Here is a 26,268-nt window from a genome sequence, read left to right as displayed (position 1 = left end):
CTTTTTGGCCCCTTATTCCTAAACTTTTTGGGCAAATACCCCCAAACTCAATTCCAGCTTTCCCTTTGTGATATGGAACCTTGTAGTACAATTTCATAAAGATCCATACACTTACACACAAGTTATTGTCATGAAACTAGAAAAATGCTTGTTTTTTGCCCCTTTTTGGCCCCTAATTCCTAAAATTTTGAGGCAATTACCCCCAAAATCAATCCCAGCATTCCCTTTGTGATATGGAACCTTTTAGTACAATTTCATAAAGATCCATACACTTACACTTAAGTTATTGTCATGAAACTAGAAAAATGTTTGTTTTTTGCCACTTTTTGGCCCCTAATTCCTAAAATTTGGAGGCAATTACCCCCAAAATCAATCCCAGCATTCCCTTAGTGATATGGAAACTTGTGGTACAATGTCAGAGAGATCCATACACTTACACACAAGTTATGTCTGGAAGTAACAAAAATGCTTATTTTTGGCCCCTTTTTGGCCCCTAATTCCTTAACTGTCCGTACCATAACCCCCAAAATCAATCCCCACCTTCCTTTTGTGGTATTGAACCTTATGGTAAAATTTCATTGAGATCCACTCACTTAAACTAAAGTTAGAGTGCGAAAACTAATGTGTCTTCGGACGACGACGCCGGACGACGACGACGTCATACCAATATACGACCACAAAAATTTTTTTTGCGGTCGTATAATGATTCAAACATCTTTACCAGTCATCTTTTTATTATCTGCTCCCTAACCAGGTTGGATAATAGTTATAAAACATTTTTCATTTTGGGGCCTTTTATAGTCGACTAATACAGTACCGTAAATTGGGAAATTTTGGCGTCGGGATATTTTGGCTGTTTTTTTTTCTCTAAGGGCATGTGTTTTATTTTGGTGTGTGAATTTTGGTGCTTCCTCCAATTGATATGTTTAATTTTGGAACAACAGTAGTGAGCAAGCTCATTCATATTTGACTTTATTTACCCGTTTATTGACAAAATATCATTGAATTTCTCAACTAGAAACACGACAAAGTTAACTAAATGAAGGAGTCGGATACGGATGCAATTGCAAATAATTCCGTATATCGGGGTTCAAAGCTGAAAGAAAATATGAAATAAAATCTTAAACATTAAAATCACATTTAAATAGATTATCAATTTTTACAAATATCATAATATGAAATAAATTTTAATCATCTCTATTGCAGTACATGTTAATCTATTGACGATCAAGGACTACAAGGAGTTTTGATATTCTAATTACCAATAACGGTGTCTAATCAGCAATAGCCTGGCATATATATGACATGTGTGAATAAAAATTCATGTTGTGTTTTCTTAACAATTTCAGAAAATTGACAATTAAGTAAAAACTATATAGTGTTGTTGTCAAATTATACCAGGTATTTATTTGCAGATTTGGCTATGTATAGAATTACAATATTGTTGTACGGGTACACGATTTTGGCGTTTCAATTTTTAGTGGTTGCTTTATTTTCCTGTGTTTAATTTTGGCACTTTCATTGGAGGCACCAAATAAATCAAAATAAAACTACAACCAAAATAACCCAATTTACGGTATAGGATTTTTCATTGTTGAAGGCTGAGGGCTTTACAGTACATATGTGGCCTATAATTGCTTAAATCCACTTCTTTTGAATTCTGGTGGATAGTTGTCTCACTGGCAATTATTGAATACCATATCTCCTTGTTTTTTTTCATTTCAATAGGTTACCTCAGTCTGTAGACAAATGTAGTAATGATTTTTTTTTCATTTCACTATTAAAGTAAAAAATGTAATAAAGTAAATTTCATTTTCTTTGTACAGACTGAAGTACAGATGCTGTAACCTTATAATTCATAAAAATTCATAATTCAGTTTATTGTTACATCAAATTTAGTTCATAAGACTTTCTGAACTTTTCTACACTAATAATACTTTTAGAGTATTGAAGATTGATCAGAACTGGCTGACAATAACTTTCTAGGAGATACGCTATTCCAAGCAGACATTATTTTATGGATTTGGTATTTGCTTCTATCAGGATGTAAAAGCATGTGTTTATCATTGTTGCACAGTACAAAATGCATGGAAAATAGTGCCAAACCTAGAATCTGTGTCAATAGGAAATTTTGTCCTGCTCTCACTATTTTTCTATTTTCAGTGAAACGTGAAATTTGAGTCAAGACCCTAATTTGGCATTTACATTAAAAAGTTCACATCATAATGAACATTATCGGTGCCTTTTGTAGCTGACTATGCGGTATGGGTTTTGCTCATTGTTGAATACCATACAGTGACCTATAGTTGTAAACTTCTATGTCATTTGGTCTCTGGTGGAGAGTTGTCACATTGGCAAGCATACCGCATTCTTATTTTTATACTTTTACTGTGTACTTGTATTTTAGTTTCAAGATGATGTGACATCAATAAAAAAAATTAACTTGATAATTTGCTGATTTCACATTAAAGCATTTCAATGTTCATGGAACCATGGCGGAAGGACCTTTTTCTGGATGTCGGGATTGGGCCTTTATTTTTGGGGAATTTTGGGATTGGGTCTATATTTTTGTGGAAATTTGGAATCTAAACTTATCCGGTCTCGTGAATTAATGATTAATTTTTCCAGATCAGGGAAAGAATGCTTTATTTTTTCTGAAATTCAGGATGACTCCCCCCCCCCCCTTTCCTCCCCCTCATTAATGGACATGTGTATTAAATTTTACAATTGATGTGTCCCGGATTTGACTGTTAACTACCTTAACCTAAATTTTTAACCTGATATGGGACGGACAAATAAACCAACAGACAAATAGATCATAAACCGTAAATTCCACCTACAGTAGTAGTTGGGGCTTAACATTATCTGCAAAAGTTAAAATACCTCTTATTACATCTGTAGTACCCATATATAGCCCGTTCACATTTACATTCAAGATCACATCCATCATACCAAGTCTGACCCTGTTTGTAGGAGACACCCTTGTAGATACATACATCATTTGGGCCTGGCTGGTCACCTGAACGAAAACACAAGCAACATATTTATGTTATAGAAAAGTTGTCAAATCAATCTAATTTCTCCTTTATCTGAAATTTTAATTAATCAGAGATCCAGCTCCAACATCAACAGCCCTTTCCTCCAAACCAATTGACCCTTAATCATAAATCCCCTAAAACAGAAGACACAAAGGGTCAGCTAGTAGTGTTTAGTGGCATAACAGTGGTGTAATCTGTCTCATAAGGAACAAATAGTATACTAATTTGTAATAACATTTAACCCATTAACAGGTATCTCTTTAAATATCTTTTCCTTGTATGTCAGTAAATGATCAATAGAGTGTGCTTTTTGTATACTGTTTTCATATTTTTATATACATGTACTTGGCTTAACCAAGGGTCTTGTGTCATTGAGCATGTTGAGTTATATATTTTACATAATTTCACAAATAAAAAGGAGGACAATTACATTTAATACATAAGCAGAGGTAAAAGCTTGAATGGAATTTAAAGATACTGTGGATTCATTATCATTCATTGGATACCAATTTTCATGAATTCATGGGTCTAGGTAAACCATGAATTTAAATGTTCAATAAAGTACAAATTTTCAATTAGCATAAATACAGACTTTTTCAAACCACAAAATCAAATATCCATGAAAATACCATTTTTTTTCCTCAATCCACGAAAATTGATATCCTCGAAAAATATATGAATTCAGAGTATATAATATATAATAATTTCCTTGTCTTCTATATATAACAATTTCCTTCTCTTCTAAATATCAATGCAATACTTGAACACATTTTCATTACTTTACATTGACTTACCACATTTATTACAGAATTTACAACATTACTTTACATTGACTTACCACATTTATTACAGAATTTACGACATTACTTAACATTGACTTACCACATTTAGTACAGAATTTACAACATTATTTACATTGACTTACCACATTTATTACAGAATTTACAACATTACTTTACATTGACTTACCACATTTATTACAGAATTTACAACATTATTTACATTGACTTACCACATTTATTACAGAATTTACAACATTACTTTACATTGACTTACCACATTTATTACAGAATTTACAACATTACTTTACATTAACTTACCACATATACCACAGAATTTACGACAGTTTTCTCTAGACCAGCTGGCATAATCTGGGTTACTACATACATCTGGTCCAAACTGTTTACAGTTAGGCAATTTGTCAACACATGGTGGATCTGTAGGGTTTGTAATTCCTAAAATAGATATAAATGTTCAATTTCTTTGCTAGATTTATTTTATTGATATTACTCCATGGCTTTGTTGTTTAATTCACAGTTATTGCATGATCATCAGTTTGCAAAGAATTCTGCTTAAACTGGTGTTAGGTGCTGTCTTAAGCTTGCATTGAGGAGAGAGTTTTGTCTTTGTGATGAAGGCCTCACTAGGACTTTCAGATGAAAAACAGCAATAAAAGAGCTGGTCCTTTTGCATTTAGTATTTTGTACTGATTTTGTGTCATGAATGGATACCACATATCCTTTCTTGTCTATAAATTTAATTCATCAAATGTATTTTTAAGAATACTGTTGAAATTTGTTTTAAATGTTTTGGCATTGTCAATGTTTTTAGAATGAATTTAGTAGCCTTCACAGTACTATGAGAAAGCAAACAAACAACACAAAATACTAAAAGACATCTGGAGGTCAACATACAGTCTTTGTCTATACAATATATCAACCAATTCTGGAGGTCAACAAACAGCTGTCTTCAACAATAGACATGTGTCTTCACAATATATCAACCAATTTTAGAGGTCAACAAACTGCTGTCTTCAACAATAGAAAGTTGTCTACACAATATATCAACCAATATTCTGGAGGTCAACAAACAGCTGTCTTCAACAATAGACAGTTGTCTTCACAATATATCAACCAATTCTGGAGGTCAACAAACAGCTGTCTTCAACAATAGACATGTGTCTACACAATATATCAACCAATTTTAGAGGTCAACAAACTGCTGTCTTCAACAATATACAGTTGTCTTCACAATATATCAACCAATTCTGGAGGTCAACATACACCTGTCTTCAACAATAGACATGTGTCTACACAATATATCAACCAATTTTAGAGGTCAACAAACTGCTGTCTTCAACAATAGACAGTTGTCTACACAATATATCAACCAATATTCTGGAGGTCAAAAAACAGCTGTCTTCAACAATAGACATGTGTCTACACAATACATCAACCAATTTTAAAGGTAAACAAACTGCTGTCTTCAACAATAGACAGTTGTCTACACAATATATCAACCAATTGAGGAGGTCAACAAACAGCTGTCTTCAACAATAGACATGTGTCTACACAATATATCAACCAATTTTGGAGGTCAACAAACTGCTGTCTTCAACAATAGACAGTTGTCTACACAATATATCAACCAATTCTGGAGGTCAACATACACCTGTCTTCAACAATAGACAGTTGTCTACACAATATATCAACCAATTCTGGAGGTCAACAAACAGCTGTTTTCAACAATAGACATGTGTCTTCACTTCACAATATATCAACCAATTCTGGAGGTCAACAAACAGCTGTTTTCAACAATAGACATGTGTCTTCACTTCACAATATATCAACCAATTCTGGAGGTCAACAAACAGCTGTCTTCAACAATAGACATGTGTCTACACAATATATCAACCAATTTTAGAGGTCAACAAACTGCTGTCTTCAACAATATACAGTTGTCTTCACAATATATCAACCAATTCTGGAGGTCAACATACACCTGTCTTCAACAATAGACATGTGTCTACACAATATATCAACCAATTTTAGAGGTCAACAAACTGCTGTCTTCAACAATAGACAGTTGTCTACACAATATATCAACCAATATTCTGGAGGTCAAAAAACAGCTGTCTTCAACAATAGACATGTGTCTACACAATACATCAACCAATTTTAAAGGTAAACAAACTGCTGTCTTCAACAATAGACAGTTGTCTACACAATATATCAACCAATTGAGGAGGTCAACAAACAGCTGTCTTCAACAATAGACATGTGTCTACACAATATATCAACCAATTTTGGAGGTCAACAAACTGCTGTCTTCAACAATAGACAGTTGTCTACACAATATATCAACCAATTCTGGAGGTCAACATACACCTGTCTTCAACAATAGACAGTTGTCTACATAATAAATCAACCAATTCTGGAGGTCAACAAACAGCTGTTTTCAACAATAGACATGTGTCTTCACTTCACAATATATCAACCAATTCTGGAGGTCAACAAACAGCTGTTTTCAACAATAGACATGTGTCTTCACTTCACAATATATCAACCAATTCTGGAGGTCAACAAACAGCTGTCTTCAACAATAGACATGTGTCTTCACAATATATCAACCAATTTTAAAGGTCAACAAACTGCTGTCTTCAACAATAGACAGTTGTCTACACAATATATCAACCAATTCTGGAGGTCAACATACAGCTGTCTTCAACAAAAGACCGGTTTCTATCAAGCAATAAGTCACCCCTAGTCTATATAATGGTTGTAAATACATTTAACAGTAACTATCAAAGATCAGTCATCAGTCATCAACACAAATTTCTCCAAATTACAATAAACATAAAGATATGACATACAACAACCTTTGTACTGTAGAGGTTCCTGACCTTGTAAGACCTACTTTCAGACCAACAGATTTTGCAAAAAATGTTTGCGTTTCTCCACTTTTCTGAGTTTACTCTGATACATACCTGATCCTTTACCACTGATCATTCCGTTGCCTGTAAATGTACCAAACTGTTGGTTATATTCACATTTAGGTGTCTTACAGCACTGCCCTGGTTGTTGTTCTAGATGACAAATAGATGGTAAGTTGGAATATGTTGGGCATCTGAAATTTACAGGAAATTTAAATACATTTGTGTTCATAGTAACAAATAATTTTCTTTTATTTTATTCATTTTATTCATTTTATATGTACAATCAATATAAACATTACTGTTTAGGGGCCAGCTGAAGCCCACCTCCGGGTGCAGGATTTTCTTGCGGTGTTGAAGTCCCATTGGTGGCCTTGGGCTGTTTTTTGCTCTTTGGTCGGGTAGATGTCTCTTTGACACATTTCCTGTTTCCATTCACAATCTTTAAGTATTTGTAAGAATCAGGCAGTATCATTAAAAATAAATGTGGATTGTGTTCATGCATGGACACAGACGATGCCCCCGCTTGCATATCATATACAGATATAAAGGGACATAACTGAAGAACGGTAAAAGTGACTCTACCTAAATTTGTACTTGATCTGAGTTTTGTGGTAATAAGCATTGTGTATAAGTCTCATAACATTTGGTTGAGGTAAACTAAAGTTAGAGAACGGAAACAAATAATTCAGCAATTTTTATGTTTATAAAGGGGCATAACTCAAGAACAGTAAAAGTGACACTACCCAATTTCTAACTATATCTGTATTAAGTGGTAATAAGCATTGTGTATAAGTTTCATAACATTTGGTTGAGGCAAACTAAAGTTAGAGAACGGAAACAAATAATTCAGCAACTTTTATGTTTATAAAGGGGCATAACTCAAGAACAGTAAAAGTGACACCACCCAATTTCTAACTATATCTGTATTAAGTGGTAATAAGCATTGTGTATAAGTTTCATAACATTTGGTTGAAGCAAACTAAAGTTAGAGAACAGAAACTTCAGCAATTTTTATGTTTATAAAGGGGCATAACTCAAGAACGTTAAAATTGACACCACCCAATTTCTAACTTGATCTGTTTTATGTGGTAATAAGCATTGTGTATAAGTCTCATAACATTTGGTTGATGCAAACTAAAGTTAGAGAATGGAAAACAAATTAAACTGAGTTTTGTGGTAAAAAGCATTATATATACATTTCATTACATTAATTTAAGACAAACTCAAGTTAGAGGACGGAAACGAAAAATTCAGCAATTTTTTCATTTGTAAATGGGCACAACTCTTAGAACAGTAATCAAAGTGCTTGTAAGTATGAATGGTAAAGATTGCTTTAATTTATCAGTAGGAAGTAAAATTGAATATTGCATTGTATAAAGCATCGGTTGTAGTTGATTCAAATACCATTATGCACAAAGAAAGATAACTCCAATTTTCAAAGATGACTTTAAAATATTTTTAGAAATGAAGGGTAAAAATTGCTTTTATTTATCAGTGGAAGGTAAAATTAAACATTGCATTGTATAAAGCATTGATTGTAGTTGATTCAACTATAATCATGGACAAAGAAAGATAACTCCAATTTTAAAAATACTTGATATTTAGAAAAAAAAATGAAAAATTTAGCATTTTTTCAATTTGTAAAGAACATAACTCTAGAACAGTAAAAGTGAAGGCACCAAAATTCAATCTTGATCTGTATATTGTGGTAATAAGCATTGTGTATAAGTTTCATAACATTTGGTTGAGGCAAACTTAAGTTAGAGAACAGAAACGAAAAATTAAGCAATTTTTCCATTTGTAAAGGGGCATAACTCTAGAACGATAAAAGTGACGCCACCAAAATTCTAACTTGATCTGTATTTAGTGGTAATAAGCATTGTGTATAAGTTTCATATCATTTGGTTGAGGCAAACTAAAGTTAGAGAACGGAAACCAACTTTGGGACGTACGGACGTACAGACTGACAAGGGTAAAGCTTAATGCCCCCTCCGCTACGGCAGGGGCATAAAAACTGATGTCTTACCTAGATTGACAGGACCATAGACCAGCTCCTGTATCATCACAGATACATTTGAAACCTGCATGTAGACCATTTCTGATGTCTTACCTAGATTGACAGTACCATAGACCAGCTCCTGTATCATCACAGATACATTTGAAGCCTGTAGGCCATTTCTGATGTCTTACCTAGATTGACAGGACCATAGTCCAGCTCCAGCATCATCACAAATACATTCATATTCACAACCAACTTGCCATGTCTGACTCTGGAAATATGATTTGCCTGCATATACACACTTGTCTGAAAAAGAAAAATGTAATGAAAAATAGACATAAGTAATTACAAATAAATCAACGTGCATGTACATTTAGCAATAGAGTCAGTGATATCAAAAAGTGAGATCCAGAATAATAAAAGAAAGAAAGGAATTATAAAATGATACATTTATTTTTCTCATTATTAAAAGCTGAAAATCTAAGTAAGAAAGTACACAAGAGAACTGTGGAACAGACCATCCCTTTGTAACTTTAAATAATGGCTATCTTTTATATATTGTTATCTTGGATGTGAATGGTGAAACTAAGGCTAACTGTTCTACATAGTAAAATACATTATTTATTTACCATAATACAATTCTGGCATCTTGATGAGTTCATATTAATTACATTATCAAGCAAATTGGGAAATCATAAAATTTGAAACAAAACTTGCATACATAAATATACATTAACCTTATAATTAAATATAGTAATTTCTCATATAAAATATAACCCAAATTATTATACAATGTCTAGTGAAAGTACAGTGTGCCTACAAGTATGTATAAATGCATAAACTATTAAAGGGGGAAAGGGGGGGGGGGGAGGAATGAAAAAAAATTGTGACTTAAATAAAAGTAACCAATACATACTAATGCCATTAACATTGGCGACATTTTGTCCTGTTGTAGTCTGGAATGTTGGATTGAAGTTACAGACTGGTTCTAGGCAACATTTGCCTGGAGTTTTTGTCAATGTACACTGTGGTGGCAGATTATAATATGCTGGACACCTGTAATGAAACATCAATGTCTTAAATCCTATCTCTTATATAGTCCTATTACAAAATAAAAGAAGAATGTGTCTGAGGACATGAATGCCCCTGCTCAAGCTTTGCAATTTTTCAAGTTAAAAAGGGGCATAAATCCAGAACAGTAAGTGACTCACTGCCCAAGTTTGAACTCTGTCTGAGTGTTGTGGTTCTTAGCATTGTGTATGAGTTTCATAAAATTTGGCTGAGACAAACTTTAGTGTGCAGAAACTGAAAAAATTAAAATTTTCCAAGTTAAAAAGGGCCATAACTCTAGCACGGTACATGACTCACTGTCCAAATTCGAACTCTGTCTGCAAATTTTGGTTCCCAGCATAGTGTATTAGTTTCATAAAATGTGGATGAGGAAAACTTAAGTTAGAGTTCAGAAACAAGGCTTGTATACAGACTTTGGCAAAACCACAAATTCAAATACCCTTGAAAATATAATTTTTCCACAATCCGCAAAAATTGGTACCTGCAAAAATAAATGAATCCCCTGTATTAACACTTACTTATTATAACAGCTGTATGATCCTCGACTGGCATCATCGCAAGTACATTCATAGGCACAGCCATCATTCCATGTTTCTCCTTGTTTGTACTGTTTACCATTGTAGGAACATGTTCCATCTTAAATTATAAAAACATTAAATAGCAGGTGTTCTTGCCACAAACTAATTATGAAAACTCAATCTGCAAATAATAAGAATGAAATAATCAAAACGAAATTCAACAGGTGTAAGAGAAAAGTTAAATGGAAAAATAAAAGTTAGATAAGGCAACCAGTTATTAGGAGATAACTATTTAACTACTTAACTATTAATTGATTATTTTTTTAACCAGATTTCAAAAATTTATACTGTAGATATCTCCATTGACTAAGACTAAAATTTTAAAGCAGACAACATATACTGTTTTTACTAGTGGTTTCATGTATCATGTGTTCCATCTATTGGCTCATGTTTAACAACATTTGAATTTTGTTCAATTTTTTGATAGTATTGCATCATGGGAACTTTTTTTGCTCTAAACGTCTGTGATATGAAAAGCATCTTTTGTGAGGACATTGAGAATATGCAAAGTACTTTGCGAGGTTGGAAATTGAATTTCTTAATTTATCCATTAAAATCCTAGTCAAAAAGCATGACACAGAAAGATGTTCTTAAAACTAGTAACTACATTTTACTTACAAAATCCTGTTATTCCTTTAGCTCCAGGTGCTGTAAATAAGGAAATACTGTCTATGTGTAATGCTACATGTATTAATATAAAATATTAGAAAAATGACCAAAGAATAAAATGGCCAAATTCTAATTATAACAATTTTAACCCATCAATTTGTATGTTACTGGGTGAGATATTTATGTCATTTGCATCATCAATTCCAGTTCATCCCCAAGCTAAGATCGAATTGGTTTTTCACCACTAAGGTTCAGAATATTTCATGTGGTTATGGGGTTTACACCACACAAAATTCCTGAATGTAATGGATTTTTCATCATCCAGTTATTTAATGTTTTTATCTATGAAACAAATCAAGATTATCTTCTAATTTCATATAATATACATCATTCCAGTACATATGTGTGATAGCTGTTTTATTTGGTTAATCCAGAGGAAATTTTAAAAAAAAATGTATCTGGTTTGTTTAAATTTTCCTGCCAGTTTTGTATTTGTATAGATTAAATTACATACAAATACTACTAGAGTCATTGAAAACCAAGACAGAAACTGATCAAGTGTGAATAAGCTTTAACATGTTTAAAGACTGTTAAATACACAAGTATACAACTGAACCATTCTCTTATCTATTTTTTACCAGGGATAAAATCGTTGAGCAAAGAGCAAATGATTTAGAAATTCCAACAAGGACCCAGATCAGTTGATTGGGAGCTCTATTATTGGAGCTAAACATGCTAAAGTAGATTTTCTAAAATTGCAAAAATAAGCAAATTACCAGTACACAACATTTTATGGATTAAGGTAAATAAAGCACTGGACAGCAACTAAAAGGGTAAAGAACGCATTGTTTCTACCTATCATTGGGTTCTCCTTTGCATTAATTGGGTTTCTGAACGCTGAAATAAACACAAATGGATTGGGTTTTTGATTGTTTTTATTGAGTAATCACACAAATACGCAGCTTAGGGAGCTGCCATTTGATTTTTATGGGGGGCTAGGATGAAAAAATTTGTCCTGCATTTTTTTTTAGTTGTAATCTCTGTCCTGCCTTTTTATTTTTCACTCTATTCGGTCCTGCATTTTTTTTTTTAGTTTATCCTGACATTTTTTTACATAAATTGTCATCCTGCCTTTTTTTTTTTGCAAAGTGTCTCATCCTGCCTTTTTTTTTACTCAAAACTCCTGTCCTGCCTATTTTTTCAAATTTCATCCTAGCAAACGTTTGTAATTTAAAAGGCAATATATTTGGTAATAAAGCATCTCTATGAATTCTAGTTTTAAAAGGCTGCATTTTTCTACAAATAAGCATAATTTAGGAAAACAAAATCCATAGTCTACTTTCAACAATATCCATGGTCTACTTACAACAGAGTCCATGGTCTACTTACAGAATCCATGGTCTACTTACAACAGAATCCATGGTCTACTTACAACAGAATCCATGGTCTACTTACAACAGAAAACATGGTCTACTTTCAACAAAAACCATGGTCTACTTACTTACAACAAAATTCATGGTTTACTTACAACAGAATCCATGGTCTACTTTCAACAGAGTCCATAGTCTACTTACAACAGAATCCACAGTATTGCCTGCAGTTATCATGTGCCCATTGTTTGTAATCTGGACTACTACAAGTACTGGCCTGGAATTTGCTACATGCAATTGTTGGATTGTCTTCACATGGTGGTGGCAGAGTTGGACTTTGTGCTGTAATTTACATTAATCATTTGTTATCTTTTTATATCAAAATGTATATGTAACATATATCTTGGCAATTACACAACAGACTAGAGTTGGGAAGCCATGTTCTTATAAGGTTGTCAAGGGGTTGTGTGCAATTTAAGTCGGTTATGGTTTTAGATCACTTAAGGCAAAAAGAATCTGTGAAGGCTAAAATATTCAGAAACATATTAATCACATTGAAGGTTTGATAAAAATATTCACAATAAAAGTTTTATTCAATATATCAATGAAAAATATTTCATATTGAAGTTTGTATAAAAGTATGTACATGTATGTAGCATATAAAAATAGGAAATCAGCTGTATGATTTTCATGGAATATCCTTGGTTATAAAACACTGATCATTCACACAATTGTTTTATGGTATTGAATTCAAAGCTTTAATGATTGATCCTGGGACATAATATATTATAATAGTCCCAGATTGATCCAAGCTTTCGGGTTTCATTTTTAATTGAGTAATGAATTTTTCATCACCATGTATAATATATTGTTTATTATTTTCAACATAAATATATTTTACCTTTTTACCTTTAAAATTTCAAACCTTTAAAATGCACCAAAGCATTTTTCAGAAGCAGAATAAAGGGCTGATGGATAGAGGGAAGAAGTGTAAGACATAATAGTGTCCTGTGAAAAAGTGTTCGCCTGGACAGTATTTCACAGAATGAAAATATCAAATAATGTCCATTTCCATGAAATTTTGTCTCTTAAGTTGACAGAATTTTACAGCAAAATTTATGAAATAGTGTCCTCCCATAGGAAAATATTGCATAGCAGTTTTCATTTAATAATGTCCAGCAAGGGAAGTAATACAAAGGTCATCATAATGTTTTATTATACTTGAATTTTAATTAATTCAGAAATGTGTATTAGAAATAGATGAATTCAATCGTAATTAAAGGGAGAATGTGTCCATGGGACAAAGATGATGCACCCGCTTGCATTTAACATTATAAAGGCCACAACTCGGGAGCGGTACCAGTGACGCCACCCAAATTCGAACTTGATCTGTGTTTTATGGTAATAAGCATTGTGTATAAGTTTCAAAACATTTGGTTGAGGCAAACTAAAGTTACAGAACTGAAACCAATTTTGGGATATACGGACGGACAAGGATAACACCTAATGCCCCCTCCAGCGACGGCAGGGGCATAGAAATGGATGGCAGTGAATACCAACAAATTTACAACCATCTAAGTTCAAAGAAATACTTAGAAAAGTTCAATGAAGATGTAAGGCGAACACTTCAAAGAAAATGTCAAAATTATAAATTCAAAATGGAGGGGTTATGTTATATTTATAAAGACAAGAAGGCCAAAGAAAGTATAGACAAACTTGTGGTTCATTGTGATAAGCTGGATACTGTATAATTTAGTCTGTATTGTTTATGTGTCATGATGAAAGTGGCTATCATCTTGGTGCCAATAAGACAGTTTCCAAAATTGCATCAAAATAATTATTTTCCAAACTTTGTTCAATGACAAAATTTAATGGTACGAAGTGTCCAGTGATAATGTGGACACTTTTCCACAGATCAGGACATTATTAAATCGTACAGAAGAACAAATATATTGATTGGTTGATACTGAGTCCAAATAATTATGTCATCTTGACATATGGCAAAATCAAAGGTACTTTATTTAAATCATTTGCACCACGTGACTTTGTCCCTTTTGATCAAATTACTTCCCTTAGCTTAAGATTGAAAATATAATTTAATTATTATAGATTTGCGGATAATCCAGTCCTTTTCCGTCATGTATCTAAAACTAGTGTATCTTTAAAAACTTCCTTTGGCGGATATTTACAAAAATGCTGTGTACTTCTAAAGGAAAATGCTTAAAATTTGACTTTTTACGAAATGGGAAGGTTGAAATCATCATGTTTTTAAAAGAATTTGGCCGAAAACTTCAGAAAGCAGGTAAGTTAAAAGTTATTTAACTTTAAAATTCAACCTACAAGGTGTTTCCCTATATGCGAACAAATCATGAACAATATCTTCTTGCATGTGTATTTCTGTTTTGAATCTTGCTATTTTACCATTTTACGTCATTCTATTTGATCTTCTTATATGGCAATTACACAATGGTTACTCTTCCGATTTTTAAACTAAAAAGGCCAAAAGATTTCAGAGTAGACAATGTCCATTTGTACACGGACAGAAGCCTAAAAACATGTACAATTCACCTATATGCGAACAAATTGTTCATTCGACATAGGTATTTGCATATTGGCATTTTTATTTAAAGGGCTTATATAATCCTATTGTAATGGCTGCCGTCATGATAAAGCAAAATGGCCGCTATGCAAATTAGCAGATTACCCCAAATTTTGCCATATGACAGGCTATTTTAATTTTTTTTCTGTGACGCCTTCCTTCGATGTCACAATGCTGAAGCAATTTGGCAGACACGAATTTCTGGATAATATGAATCGAACGTTCTGAATATTTGGGTCTATCAATTTTTTTGGAATTTGATATTTTATACTCTCCGAAAGTGAAGAAGCTTAAATTGGGAAATTAGGGAAACCATTTTAAAATCACAGTAGATCGTTGCATGCACCTCAAATGGAATCATATCTTATTTTACCATTTCTTTTGGATATTTCCGTTTAGGATTTAGGGGTTTATGGGGGGAGCGGCCCACCCTGTTTATGGAGATATATATGATAAATGCATAGACTTTTTATAGGTTTCACTCCATACGTTGGCTTTTCAAAGCCCCACACCCCTTCTTTGTTTTTGGGGACTACGAGAAAAAGGGAAGGTAACGAACAAAGAAAGTTTAACTACAAATAATTATATAAATTTACATCCTACGCCTTTTTTTACTTGAGCAGAATGAGCGTTTGGATTATCTATCTATTATGATGCTATTTCCGTTGACAGTCTAATAATATCAATTTTGAAATATCAATTATACCTTACACATACTATTATCAGAGACAATGTATCATCAGAGACATCAGTAATACAATTATATGTCTCTGGTATCATATTATTATATATTTCGGCTATTATGATCTATTATGTGTAACCACTGTATATATATATGCAATATTCTTTCAGCAGTGTCACCGCGTGGTTCACCCCAAAAATTCATTCTCCTGACCTCTTTTACGGCAGGGGGGGGGGGGGGGGGGGGGGGGGCACTTCACCGATCCATTTGTGGTTGGGATGAGTAGCTGAGACGTCAAGTGCCCGGTCCACCCTTTCTGTATATTTTGAACATATATACTCAAGGATTTGATAAACTTTATTAAGTACAAATTACACCCACAAGAGGGCCAAAGGCACAATATAAAAAAGTGCATAGCCTATCATATACCGTGGCTTTTTGACAAAAAGTATATAGCTATCATAATTGTTTATTTGTACCATGCTCCCATTTTTTTAAAGAGGCGTAATTGGAAAAAAAAATTGGACGATTTTATTCATAAAAAAATATATATATTCCAGCGCTCTACGCAGGTGTGTCAAAGGCAACGGAGCAACACTAGATCACGCAATGTTACACAGCAATGAAAAGTAAACGTCTCTTTCTCTAAATAATAAAGTTTCCTTTTTAAATATCAATCAAAATCGTTAGCAGCCAGTTCAGCAAGTAAAATGTATAATAATATAGTCTATTCTTTACTTTCCTTTTTTACAGCAGCAAAGTAAGGATCAGTAAGGGTCCGTAATATGAGATTTCGTTATTGATAATCACCTTTTCAACATATAATAATTAGTATACTTACTTTTACAGATTCCACAGAACCTCTCACAGTTTTCATTTGCCCATTTAGAGTAATTTGGATCTGAGCATGTGCTTAATCCGTACTGTTGACAGTTGCTTAGTTTATCTTGACATGGGTCAAGGTTTGGACGAGGAGATTCTATTAAAGATTAAAGTAAAACATAAATTAACGGACAATTACTATCGCAGTAACTTATTTAAAATGTTGTATCATTGATTCATGTGTTTGCGTATGAAAAACATAGGTTCCACAAGATGAGTGCGCAATTCGAATAATTCCACGCCCTTGCATTGTAAATCCGTGACTTACAGCTCTTAAATTGTACTGTAAATATAACTTGTAGTCGTTATTTTTTTTTTAAATGGCTAAAATATGCATATATACTCTTTCTCCAATCGAAATTTGACCCGTATGTATCTGTAGAATTTATGGCCAACACAAGAGCGACCGTGAACTGTAAAATTAGTATCGCTTTATATCCATGACTGCTTCAATATAGTCCGCGTATTGTCACGTGATCGGTTAGTTACCAAGTGTATTATTAACTCTGTTACATACGCCGGTACTTGCATAATTTAAAAGATACAGGTTTACTGGTATTGGAAACTGATAAATGATCATGATGTTTTTGGCGAAAACTGAGGATCAAACAGACAATAAACTAAATTAAATCCTCGCCGCCGTAATTCGCTGTAGACTGCATGCTCTCCGGCAATATTGGTCCGCTTAAAGATATCAGGAAAAAAACATGATATAAGGAAACAGAGATGCAGTTGGAAGTTAAAGCTGTAAAACCGGTTTAAATTGACGTAGTGTGTGAATTATGCTCAGAGAATTATGAGACTATACTTCCAAGCTGAAACTACTAGACAACAATTATCCCTATTTATAATCTAAGATGTTGCGTTTCGCTAGGTTAATTTTGTATGTGTGAGTTTTAGAACCTTGCACCGTGTTTACATTAATATTTCTATAAAGTAAAACTTACTTGTTGGTATGAATGAGGGGGCAGTTGGTGGAATATCTGGAAAAAAACCACAAAAAAATATTCAAATTGAACAACGTTTCGTTTGTAGATAGCACAAGTCCGCAGACGATTCGGACATGGACCCCTTTTTACTATTTTCTGCATGTGTTACAGCTATTTTCGATGATATATTTCTTTGAGCTCTAATCAGTTCATATTCGTAAAGGTTTCACGGAACCCTGTTTCTCGCCTGCGGTTGCTGCTTCCAGCGTGAAATTGTAATGTTTACTGTAAAAATTGAGTTAATACAGAATTTATAAAAAAAGAAAAATACGGAAAAAATGAAAACAAATATTTTCAAAATTTTGCTCTGGATACTGTCTTTGGTCATAAACAAGCTTCTGTCCAAATTTCATAAAATTCCATGAGGTTTTGACAAAGTTATCGATGTCTAAAAAAAATCTTTAACCACAGACTGAGCCCAAACCTCTGGCGACGACAGAATCTAGAATCGCTATGTCTTGCGTTCGAGACATAAATGTCGCAGGCTCTACAATAAGAACAACTAATAAGGAAATTTGTTGAAAATATCTGCAACATAAAAAAAAAGTTGTCTTTTCCACAGACGCCTGTGTACTAGAGCACTACGCTATCTTTTATTCGTTTCTGATATATTGTATGATGGCCGGATGCGGCCATTTCGCCTTTTCGCGTTTTCACGTTTTCTCCTTTTACTTTCACGCGAAATCGAGAAATCGAGAAATCGGGAAAAGCGAAATATATAAATCGGGAAATCGAGAAATCTTTTTCATTTCCCGTTTTCGCGTTTTTGCTTTCTTGATTTCTCTATTTCTTGTTTTCGCTTTCTTGATTTCCCGATTTCCCGATTTCTCAATTTATCGATTTCACTTTCTCCATTTCCCAATTTCCCGATTTCTCGATTTCCCGATTTCTCGATTTCGCGTTTGCAAAGTGAAAGGAGAAAACACGAAAATGTGAAATGGCCGCACCCGGCCACCATAATATTGGCTTTTATCCAATTTACAGTAAACAATTTTTAACCATGCAATATATATGGCGAATGAAAAACAAAAACAATGTCAGACTTATGTAAATAACTTTCCGTTTGTATATCATGATACTCATGAACACCTGCACGTTGAATTTAACTTACTCAAACAGTGAAAAACTATAAGATACATGTAATGAGTATCTGTATACATAATATTCAGGTTACAATGCTTTGAAGTATTTCTTTTAAAAAATTTATCCCAGTCTGTGTATCTTGGCTAAAAGTACTTACTTTGTCAGGTTATTGCCTGGAAGCCAGCTGGTTATTAAAGGAACACCAGTATACATACTATTTTAGTTACAACGCTTTGAAGTATTTGTTTAAAAGAAAAATTTTCCTGGTCTCCGTATCTTGGCTACAAATACTTACTTTGACAGGTCCTGGAAGCCAGCTGGTTATTAAAGGAACATCTGTATACATACAATTTAAGTTTCAATGATTTGAAATATTTGTTTAAAAATAATATTTCCCAGTCTCCGTATCTTGGCTACAAATACTTACTTTGGCAGGTTCTTGCCTGGAAGCCAGCTGTAATTTGTTGAAGTTTGTCGAAGTTGTCCACTGTCATTACGTGGGTATTATCTGGATCAGTAGCAATTGTGTTCAGTTCATTTTTGTCAATACCTTTGCCAATACCTACGGCAAACACATCAACATTCTGCTTGTGTAGATTTTTGGCTTCAGTAGCAGTATTTGGTGGGTTATTTGATCGCCCATCGGTGATAACAATACCAATATTAGGAATACCTGGACGGTCACCATTAGCCTGAGTAAACATTTTGCTGTACAATGTTTTAAGGGCAGTTCCAGTGTTTGTACCACCAGACACATATGGAATATGGTCAATTGCAGTCATAACTGCCTGTTTGTCAGCGAACTTGTTTAAGTTGAACTCTACTTTAGCCCTGTTGCTGAAAGTTTGAATACCAATACGGATTTTGTTCTGTCCTACATTGAATCCCTTGACCATTGTTTTGACGAAAGCTAGCATTTTGTCAAAGTTAGATTTACCAACACTGCCAGAGGAATCAAGCGTGAAAACTATATCGGCTACAGTGCCACAGTCTACAAAAAAAAAAATAAGCAATATTTAAGTTCAATTCATTATTGCATAGTACAGTTTTTTTTTTAATTGTGTTAAAGCAAAGTTTACAAAAGATTTCTGGTTTTATTAGAAAATTTTTATATTTAATGCACTTATTTCTAACATTAAATAAGATATGCTAGTGATTTTAATGAAGAACATTTTGTCTTTAAAATTAATGATAAGACAGTCTAAATGTAGATCATTTCATAATTCTGATGACGATGATTTGATACATTTTAAATTTGAAAAAAAAATGTGAAGCTTAGTCTTTTTGATCAGCTCGTAATTTGCATAAGGATCATTTATATTTTGAATGTTTTGGATCTCATGACTACATATGTAACGTCTTAGACCACAGAGATCCACGTTTAAAGTGTCCGCAATATATATATATAGTCACTGCTGCGGTTGAAACTGAAATAGGTGTTGGAAATAAAAAATATTTTAACATTGATTCAATCAGCTGAAAAACGATTTAGGCTGTTATATTTCAGTACATTTCGGTTTTAGTGCTCTTAATTGTTTTAAATCTTTTGTGTTTTTTTTAACATTTTTTCATGAAAATACCTTATGAAAGTTAATATTCGAGAAATACGTGTTATGCGAACGGAAACGATATCTTCTTTTCTTTACAAAAACTGTAAACACTGACAGTGCTTTCTTGACTGAAAGATCACCCGAAAACAAGTTACAGCTGAAATTAAATCGACCATGTTTTAAGTAGACGGTACAACATGCCGTCGACACATATTAATTTAGACAGTTCTGTTGAGAAAACCTTCTTTGAAAATCTTCTTCATCAAAGTATCTGTGCATTAGCTGATGTCCTGTTTATTATTATTGCTATATACCGTGATACCAGAAGGTTCTTAACAATGATCTTGACATTTAGACACAAACAGAATCGGAATATTACAGACTCGATTTGTTTTAACTGACATTCTGCTTATTATTATAAAAACATTAGTAAAAATAGAAAGTGGAAGAACTATGCAAAATATTACAAATCGATTCAGTTGCAGATGCATTGTGTTCAAAACAAGTAAATACCAGAAAATAAGAGTAATAAGACCAAAGGGCTAAAGAGTATCATAAATCTTACCTTTTGTTGCATTTTGAGGAGTGGATGCTAAAAAGAAAGAAACTGTATAATTATAAAGTCACAAATGTATTATTACTTAATATATAAATCCATAGACAATTTTTACGTTTTTTCATGCAGTTAACAAAATCAGGGTTAATTTACAAGCATTGTCCCTTACCTTTTAAAACCCTACAGTTAAGCAGATTTTTGTTGCAAGCCATGTTGTAATTCTGATTTTTTCTTAATCAACAAAACCCTTTATTAAGGTATGAAGTTTTTAACCCCTTTTTTTATCATTTGACAAATACATACCTTCACAAGTCTTTGAGGACAAAGATGCTTGAAGTGTGTTCAGTACATCGAAATTTTCAGCATTGTAGACAAACTGGCTTTTTGGTTTGCTAGCAATGCCTTCCAATTCTCCTTGGTTAATACCATGACCGACACCAATAGCAATAACTTGCATACCGCTAGCACGCGCTTTCTGTGCCTCTGCCAAAGTATTAGCTCTGTTTGCTGAATTTCCATCAGTGATAACGATGGCAATCTTAGGAACACCGGCCCTGTGACCTGTATATCAATATATGTAACATACTTTATAATGTGGAGCTAAGTCTCTCATTTGAGGAAAAGATGACCAAGAACATTTTAAGCAATTCTTTTAAGCCTACTTTTGATAATTTACATATCGTTTCCTCAATGCTCTTGGACTTCGTACTTTATTTGGCCGTATTAACTTCATTGATTCGAGCGTCACTGATGAGTCTGGCGTACAAAATTTCAATCCAGGTATCTATGATGAGTTTGTTCCCATCTAGAGTCTGTTATCCTATCTGTCTTTGAAGACTACAAATTCATTTATACTGATGCAGTGATATTTATACTACGGTAATCTTTTGGCTATCAGCATTTATAATCTGTGTTGCACAAAAGGTCGCATGATTTACAACCAGGTGTAATTCCTGAACAAACTTTACACAAAATATGAACTGTGCCGGATGAATGTTAATCTTTATGTAAAGCGAATATTGATAAGTTTGATTTTTGATTAACGCATAAAGGAGTAGGCCCAGTAAGAGCCCTTTTTGGCCCCAAAATATAGCAGTTTTACAAAATTGTTAAAATGTAAATTTTTAGCTATTTATTGGAAAGAAGAATACTTCTGTTACATAAATATGGGCTGTTTTTGACAATACAATGCACATGTATCGGGTACTAGCATAATTAAGTCATGCTAAATTACTGAAATCGTCGAAATTTTGGCATTTTGGTTAATTTTTAGACGGTTTCCGTCTGAAATGGAAGTGGCCGCATTTGTGTTCATTCTTAACATTTAAATGTAAGTTGTATTTGATGATAATACATAACATATATAAAGGTTGAGAATGAACATGGATGCGGCCACTTTCATTTTTGACAAAAACCATCTAAAAAGTGACATATAATGACATATTTGATAGATTTTTCATATTTATGCTTGAATTTGAGCGTCTTTAATGACTAAATCAGTTCAAATCATTCACTTAAACGAATTAAATCGACTGAAGTAGACACTTAAGTGTTTAAAAAGTGTCAAAAATCTTTCATCAGATGAACCTGAATTTTGAGGCCAAAATCGGCCCTTACCAAACCTACTCCTTTCAAAAACACTTTTATTTATAATGCATCAGTGTTGATTTAAAAAATATAAATACTTGGGATGTTTTTGGAATCTTTTTTTTTATTATAAACAACACTTTAATATCAGTAGCAGAGATGGGTCCAGAATTTACTGGAGACAGTTTTCAGGCAATTCAACACAAATATAGGAGTTGTAGGAAGGGATATAAACCCCCTATTTGCAGCTAGACGACACAATTTTAAACATTATAATAAATTACGATTATGCCGTTTTCAAATCAAACCTAAGTCCCGTATGTTACTAGTGCATACAATTTTAGTTAAAGACCACACGCTTTGGCACATGCAAGAGGCTTAAATATATATATTAAAAGGGATGCGACAAAAATAACAAAAAGGCACCAAGAGGTCATTATAAAGACTAAAGAGGTCAACATACAGACTACAGAGGTCAACATACAGACTCAGGTGTATATCAAGCTGAAAATAGTCCGAAGTCGATGTAGTCATGCCTATTTATTATTCTTTCCTTACCTGCCGCTGTACTGAAGCTGTTGTCGGTCATGAACTTTATAGCTGGACCAGTATTGGTTCCACCGCCGTGATAAGCAATATTTTTTACTGCAGCTTTCATTGCATTTTTGTCGGGGTACTGGTTCATATTGAACTCTTTCTTTACTGTACTTTGGAAAGTATCAACACCAACCTGAATATCGTTTGGACCAATTGTAAATTTGTCTACAACACCTTCTACAAATCCTAACATTTTCTTGAAGTCTGTGGATCCTACACTACCGGAAGAGTCCAACAGGAACACAATGTCGGCTTTAGAACCACAATCTTGAAAAAGTAAGAAACATAACAATATAGTATGAAATACTGTCCAGTCCGATTCTTATATTATATCACATATTCCGTGCAAAAGCAAAAGTAATATACTCTAAATTCATAAAAGTTTGTGAAGTTTTTATCATTGCGAAAATTGAGAAGAGATAGGTGTTTCAAAAGTAAAAAAAAGATAGCACTATTTGTATGCAGGATTTCATAAAATCGCAATAATATATAAATGTGCGGAATAATTTCTGAATTTACAGTAATCGAGTTTTTAAAATAATACAAAAATTTAATTGGGGGATGCTTCAGAATTGGAAATCTTGTCCATTTCTTGGGACCAAAGAAAGATCAACATAAGGCTGGAGCCTGCCTACCTCTTCTCTAGTTGGTACGCTCTATGAAGTCTTCGTTTAAAATTTATGGATTCGCACCTGCTTACTTTATTGCATTTCGAAAGGAAAAGATGACTGGAGCTTGTGAACAAATTGATTTATAAGATTTATTTTTCTATTCCTAAAATTTTGATTTTTCATGTTTTTTTTTTTAAATATACTTTGTAATTTCTATGACGGAACATAATCATATCATTACATCATTTCAGTATAAACATATGCAAATAATGTAAAGGTCGTCAACATGACGTAACATTTAATCATTAAAACTTAAGTTACTTTCTTAAATACCTCAGAATAAAAAAAAACACTTACTTTTAGCTGGTGGAGGAATGGTAGTTGCTTTGACTGAAATGAAAAGTAACTCTATGTAGACTATATTCATAGCACATTATTAAATTACAATGGACAATTATAACTATGTACACACAAAAACGTATCAAAAACTAACACCGTTATACCACATCATAACTAAATTTGAAAGATATAAAATATCATTGTTAACATCTAATAATGTAATTGACTCTCAAACGATTAATGCTTTTGCGTATAATATAAGAGTTCAAAATGGTGTTTAATAAAAGGGAAAATGCATGAAATAACGAATAAAAAGTATATTAATGAATTAATAAATTAATTAATACGAAAAATGAAACATATTACATTATTCAATACAAAAAAAATAGATTCCCCCATTCATACCCTGCTATCAGACTCAACTATCATTCGGTAATCAGCTACAATTCTTGCTTACCTTCACAAGCCTTCTGTTGCAGTGTTCCTTTGATTTGTGTCAACGCATCGAAATTGTTTACAACAAACACATGTTGGTTATTAGGGTCTGTTGCCATGGCATTCAGTTCGGGTAAATTAGGTCCAGTTCCAACTCCAACAGAGAAGACGGTTACTCCTTGGTCTCTCAATCTCTGTGCCTCTTGGGCAGTTGCTGGTGGAGACTGTGATTTACCATCAGTAATAACTATAGCAATTTTAGCTGCATTACCTCTGGCACCATTGGCCGGTAAGAAGCTAGTTGTTCTGGCATATTTAAGAGCGTCAGCAGTGTTTGTACCACCAGAAATATAGTGAATATTTGTTACTCCAGCTGTTGTCTTGGCTTTGTCGGTGAATTTATTCAAATGGAACTCAAGATGAGGTTTGGAACTAAAAGTGACAAGACCAATGTGAGCTCCAGTTGGTCCAATGTCGAAACCTTTGATCATATTTTTGACAAAATCTAACATCTTATTGAAATTTGGTAAACCTACACTTCCAGATGAGTCAAGAATGAAAACTATATCAGCTGGAACAACTCCACAGCCTGAAAAATTACAGTTGTAGAATGAACTAAGAGACTGAAAGAAAAAATCTCTTATCTTCTTGTTGAGCTAGTTTTACACATGAAATATTCAATGCTGCAGTGAAATGTTTGAATGATGTTTTTTTTTAAATAAGTTAGGTTTTTTATTTACGTTATCCGACCATCATTTTATTGAGAACTGATTCCGCCTTGGTTGTTTTGAAGTAGCGTGTTCGTCTAGAGTGTGAGAGGTCGTGGATTCGACTCCCGGTCGATTCAAACCAGTCACGGGGAAAATTGGTATTTGCAGCTTCTCCACTAAGCACGCGTCATTTGGTAGGAAAAGTATGACTGATCGGCTCGGAGTCAGAATAATATGTCTGGGAAGGATGACATATCTTCCTGAAACCTAGCGAACTACCACGTTAAAAATCCGGTTCAGTGTTTCGGTCTAGTACAAAGCAGGGTTCATATTCATTTCACATTAACATGTTTTACGTCCATAATAGGAATTTAATTTGCCACTGGACGTTAAACAACCGTCCATCATCTTCATAATCATCACTGAATCAAGGTAAAATTGTTATCTTTCGATATGATATGAAAGGTATAACGATCGTATTAAACACATACATTTGTAATTACAAAGTAGAATAAATAAATAGTTAAATTACAGACAAACATCTTTGCCAAAAGAACAACGACGAAATGACATAGTCCTAAAAACATAACACAGAAAACTAAGACTGAACAACAAATCCCTCTCCCCAAAACAAAAACAAACAAAAAAAAACGGAAGTGTAAGCAGTTCCTGCTCCTCTGGTGAAAACTTATAGATAACGAAAAAGATTTTTTTAAACTGACTTATGTTTTGTAATATTTGAGTTGCTGTCCGTTTATGAGAGCATGAATTTACTCACTTTTCGCCAATGTTGTTGTTGCAATATATGGTGTTGTTGGTGGTCTTGTGGTGGGTGGTGGAGTTGTCGGACAAGGCTGTGTGTTACATGGTTGGGTATCTCTGGCAGCTCCTACACAGTTCTTTCCACCGTTAGCAGGAGGTGGGTTGGAGCAGGTTCTTTCCCTGTAGTGGGTTCCACTACCACAAGTTTTCGAGCACGGGCTCCAGAAACCGTATTTAGTCCAGCCACCATCAACTGCAAACAAAGTACACTCCAGTATAAAATATTTAGCATTTTTGTTTTATTCTTTTGAATGTTTTATATGTTTTAACCATTCATGCATCGATATTTTTACATGAATATATGTGTGTAGAATTTATATATATAGACAATAGACAATAGACAATATTTATTAGCACAAACACATTTACATTAAATGGTTATAGCATACAGTATTGAGACAATAAACTGACAATAGTTAAATTGACTATAATTATATTAGAGTGAC

At 33.4% G+C, this 26,268-nt stretch overlaps 1 protein-coding gene across 1 annotated transcript in view; it reads right to left on the bottom strand.

Annotated features, from left to right (window-relative positions):
* The window catches only part of LOC127701950 (uncharacterized), a 141,151-nt gene that overhangs the window by 36,300 nt on the left and 78,583 nt on the right, over positions 1-26,268 (bottom strand). The window contains exons 21-37 of the mRNA XM_052205925.1: positions 25,779-26,015; positions 24,313-24,879; positions 23,874-23,906; positions 22,867-23,172; positions 21,025-21,282; positions 20,731-20,757; positions 19,043-19,606; positions 17,491-17,526; positions 16,503-16,640; positions 12,585-12,722; positions 11,020-11,049; positions 10,342-10,459; positions 9,669-9,808; positions 8,944-9,058; positions 6,805-6,944; positions 4,139-4,273; positions 2,884-3,019 (exon numbers count right to left, since the gene is read on the bottom strand). Of these exons, the coding sequence (XP_052061885.1) occupies positions 2,884-3,019; positions 4,139-4,273; positions 6,805-6,944; positions 8,944-9,058; positions 9,669-9,808; positions 10,342-10,459; positions 11,020-11,049; positions 12,585-12,722; positions 16,503-16,640; positions 17,491-17,526; positions 19,043-19,606; positions 20,731-20,757; positions 21,025-21,282; positions 22,867-23,172; positions 23,874-23,906; positions 24,313-24,879; positions 25,779-26,015 (3,118 nt within the window). The remainder of the gene's footprint in view (positions 1-2,883; positions 3,020-4,138; positions 4,274-6,804; positions 6,945-8,943; positions 9,059-9,668; positions 9,809-10,341; positions 10,460-11,019; positions 11,050-12,584; positions 12,723-16,502; positions 16,641-17,490; positions 17,527-19,042; positions 19,607-20,730; positions 20,758-21,024; positions 21,283-22,866; positions 23,173-23,873; positions 23,907-24,312; positions 24,880-25,778; positions 26,016-26,268) is intronic.

Source organism: Mytilus californianus, unplaced genomic scaffold (assembly GCF_021869535.1).
Source record: "Mytilus californianus isolate M0D057914Y unplaced genomic scaffold, xbMytCali1.0.p SCAF_5, whole genome shotgun sequence".
NCBI lineage: Eukaryota > Metazoa > Mollusca > Bivalvia > Mytilida > Mytilidae > Mytilus > Mytilus californianus.
Note: the sequence above shows the minus strand (reverse complement) of the source record. Positions and strands in the feature narration are given on the sequence as shown.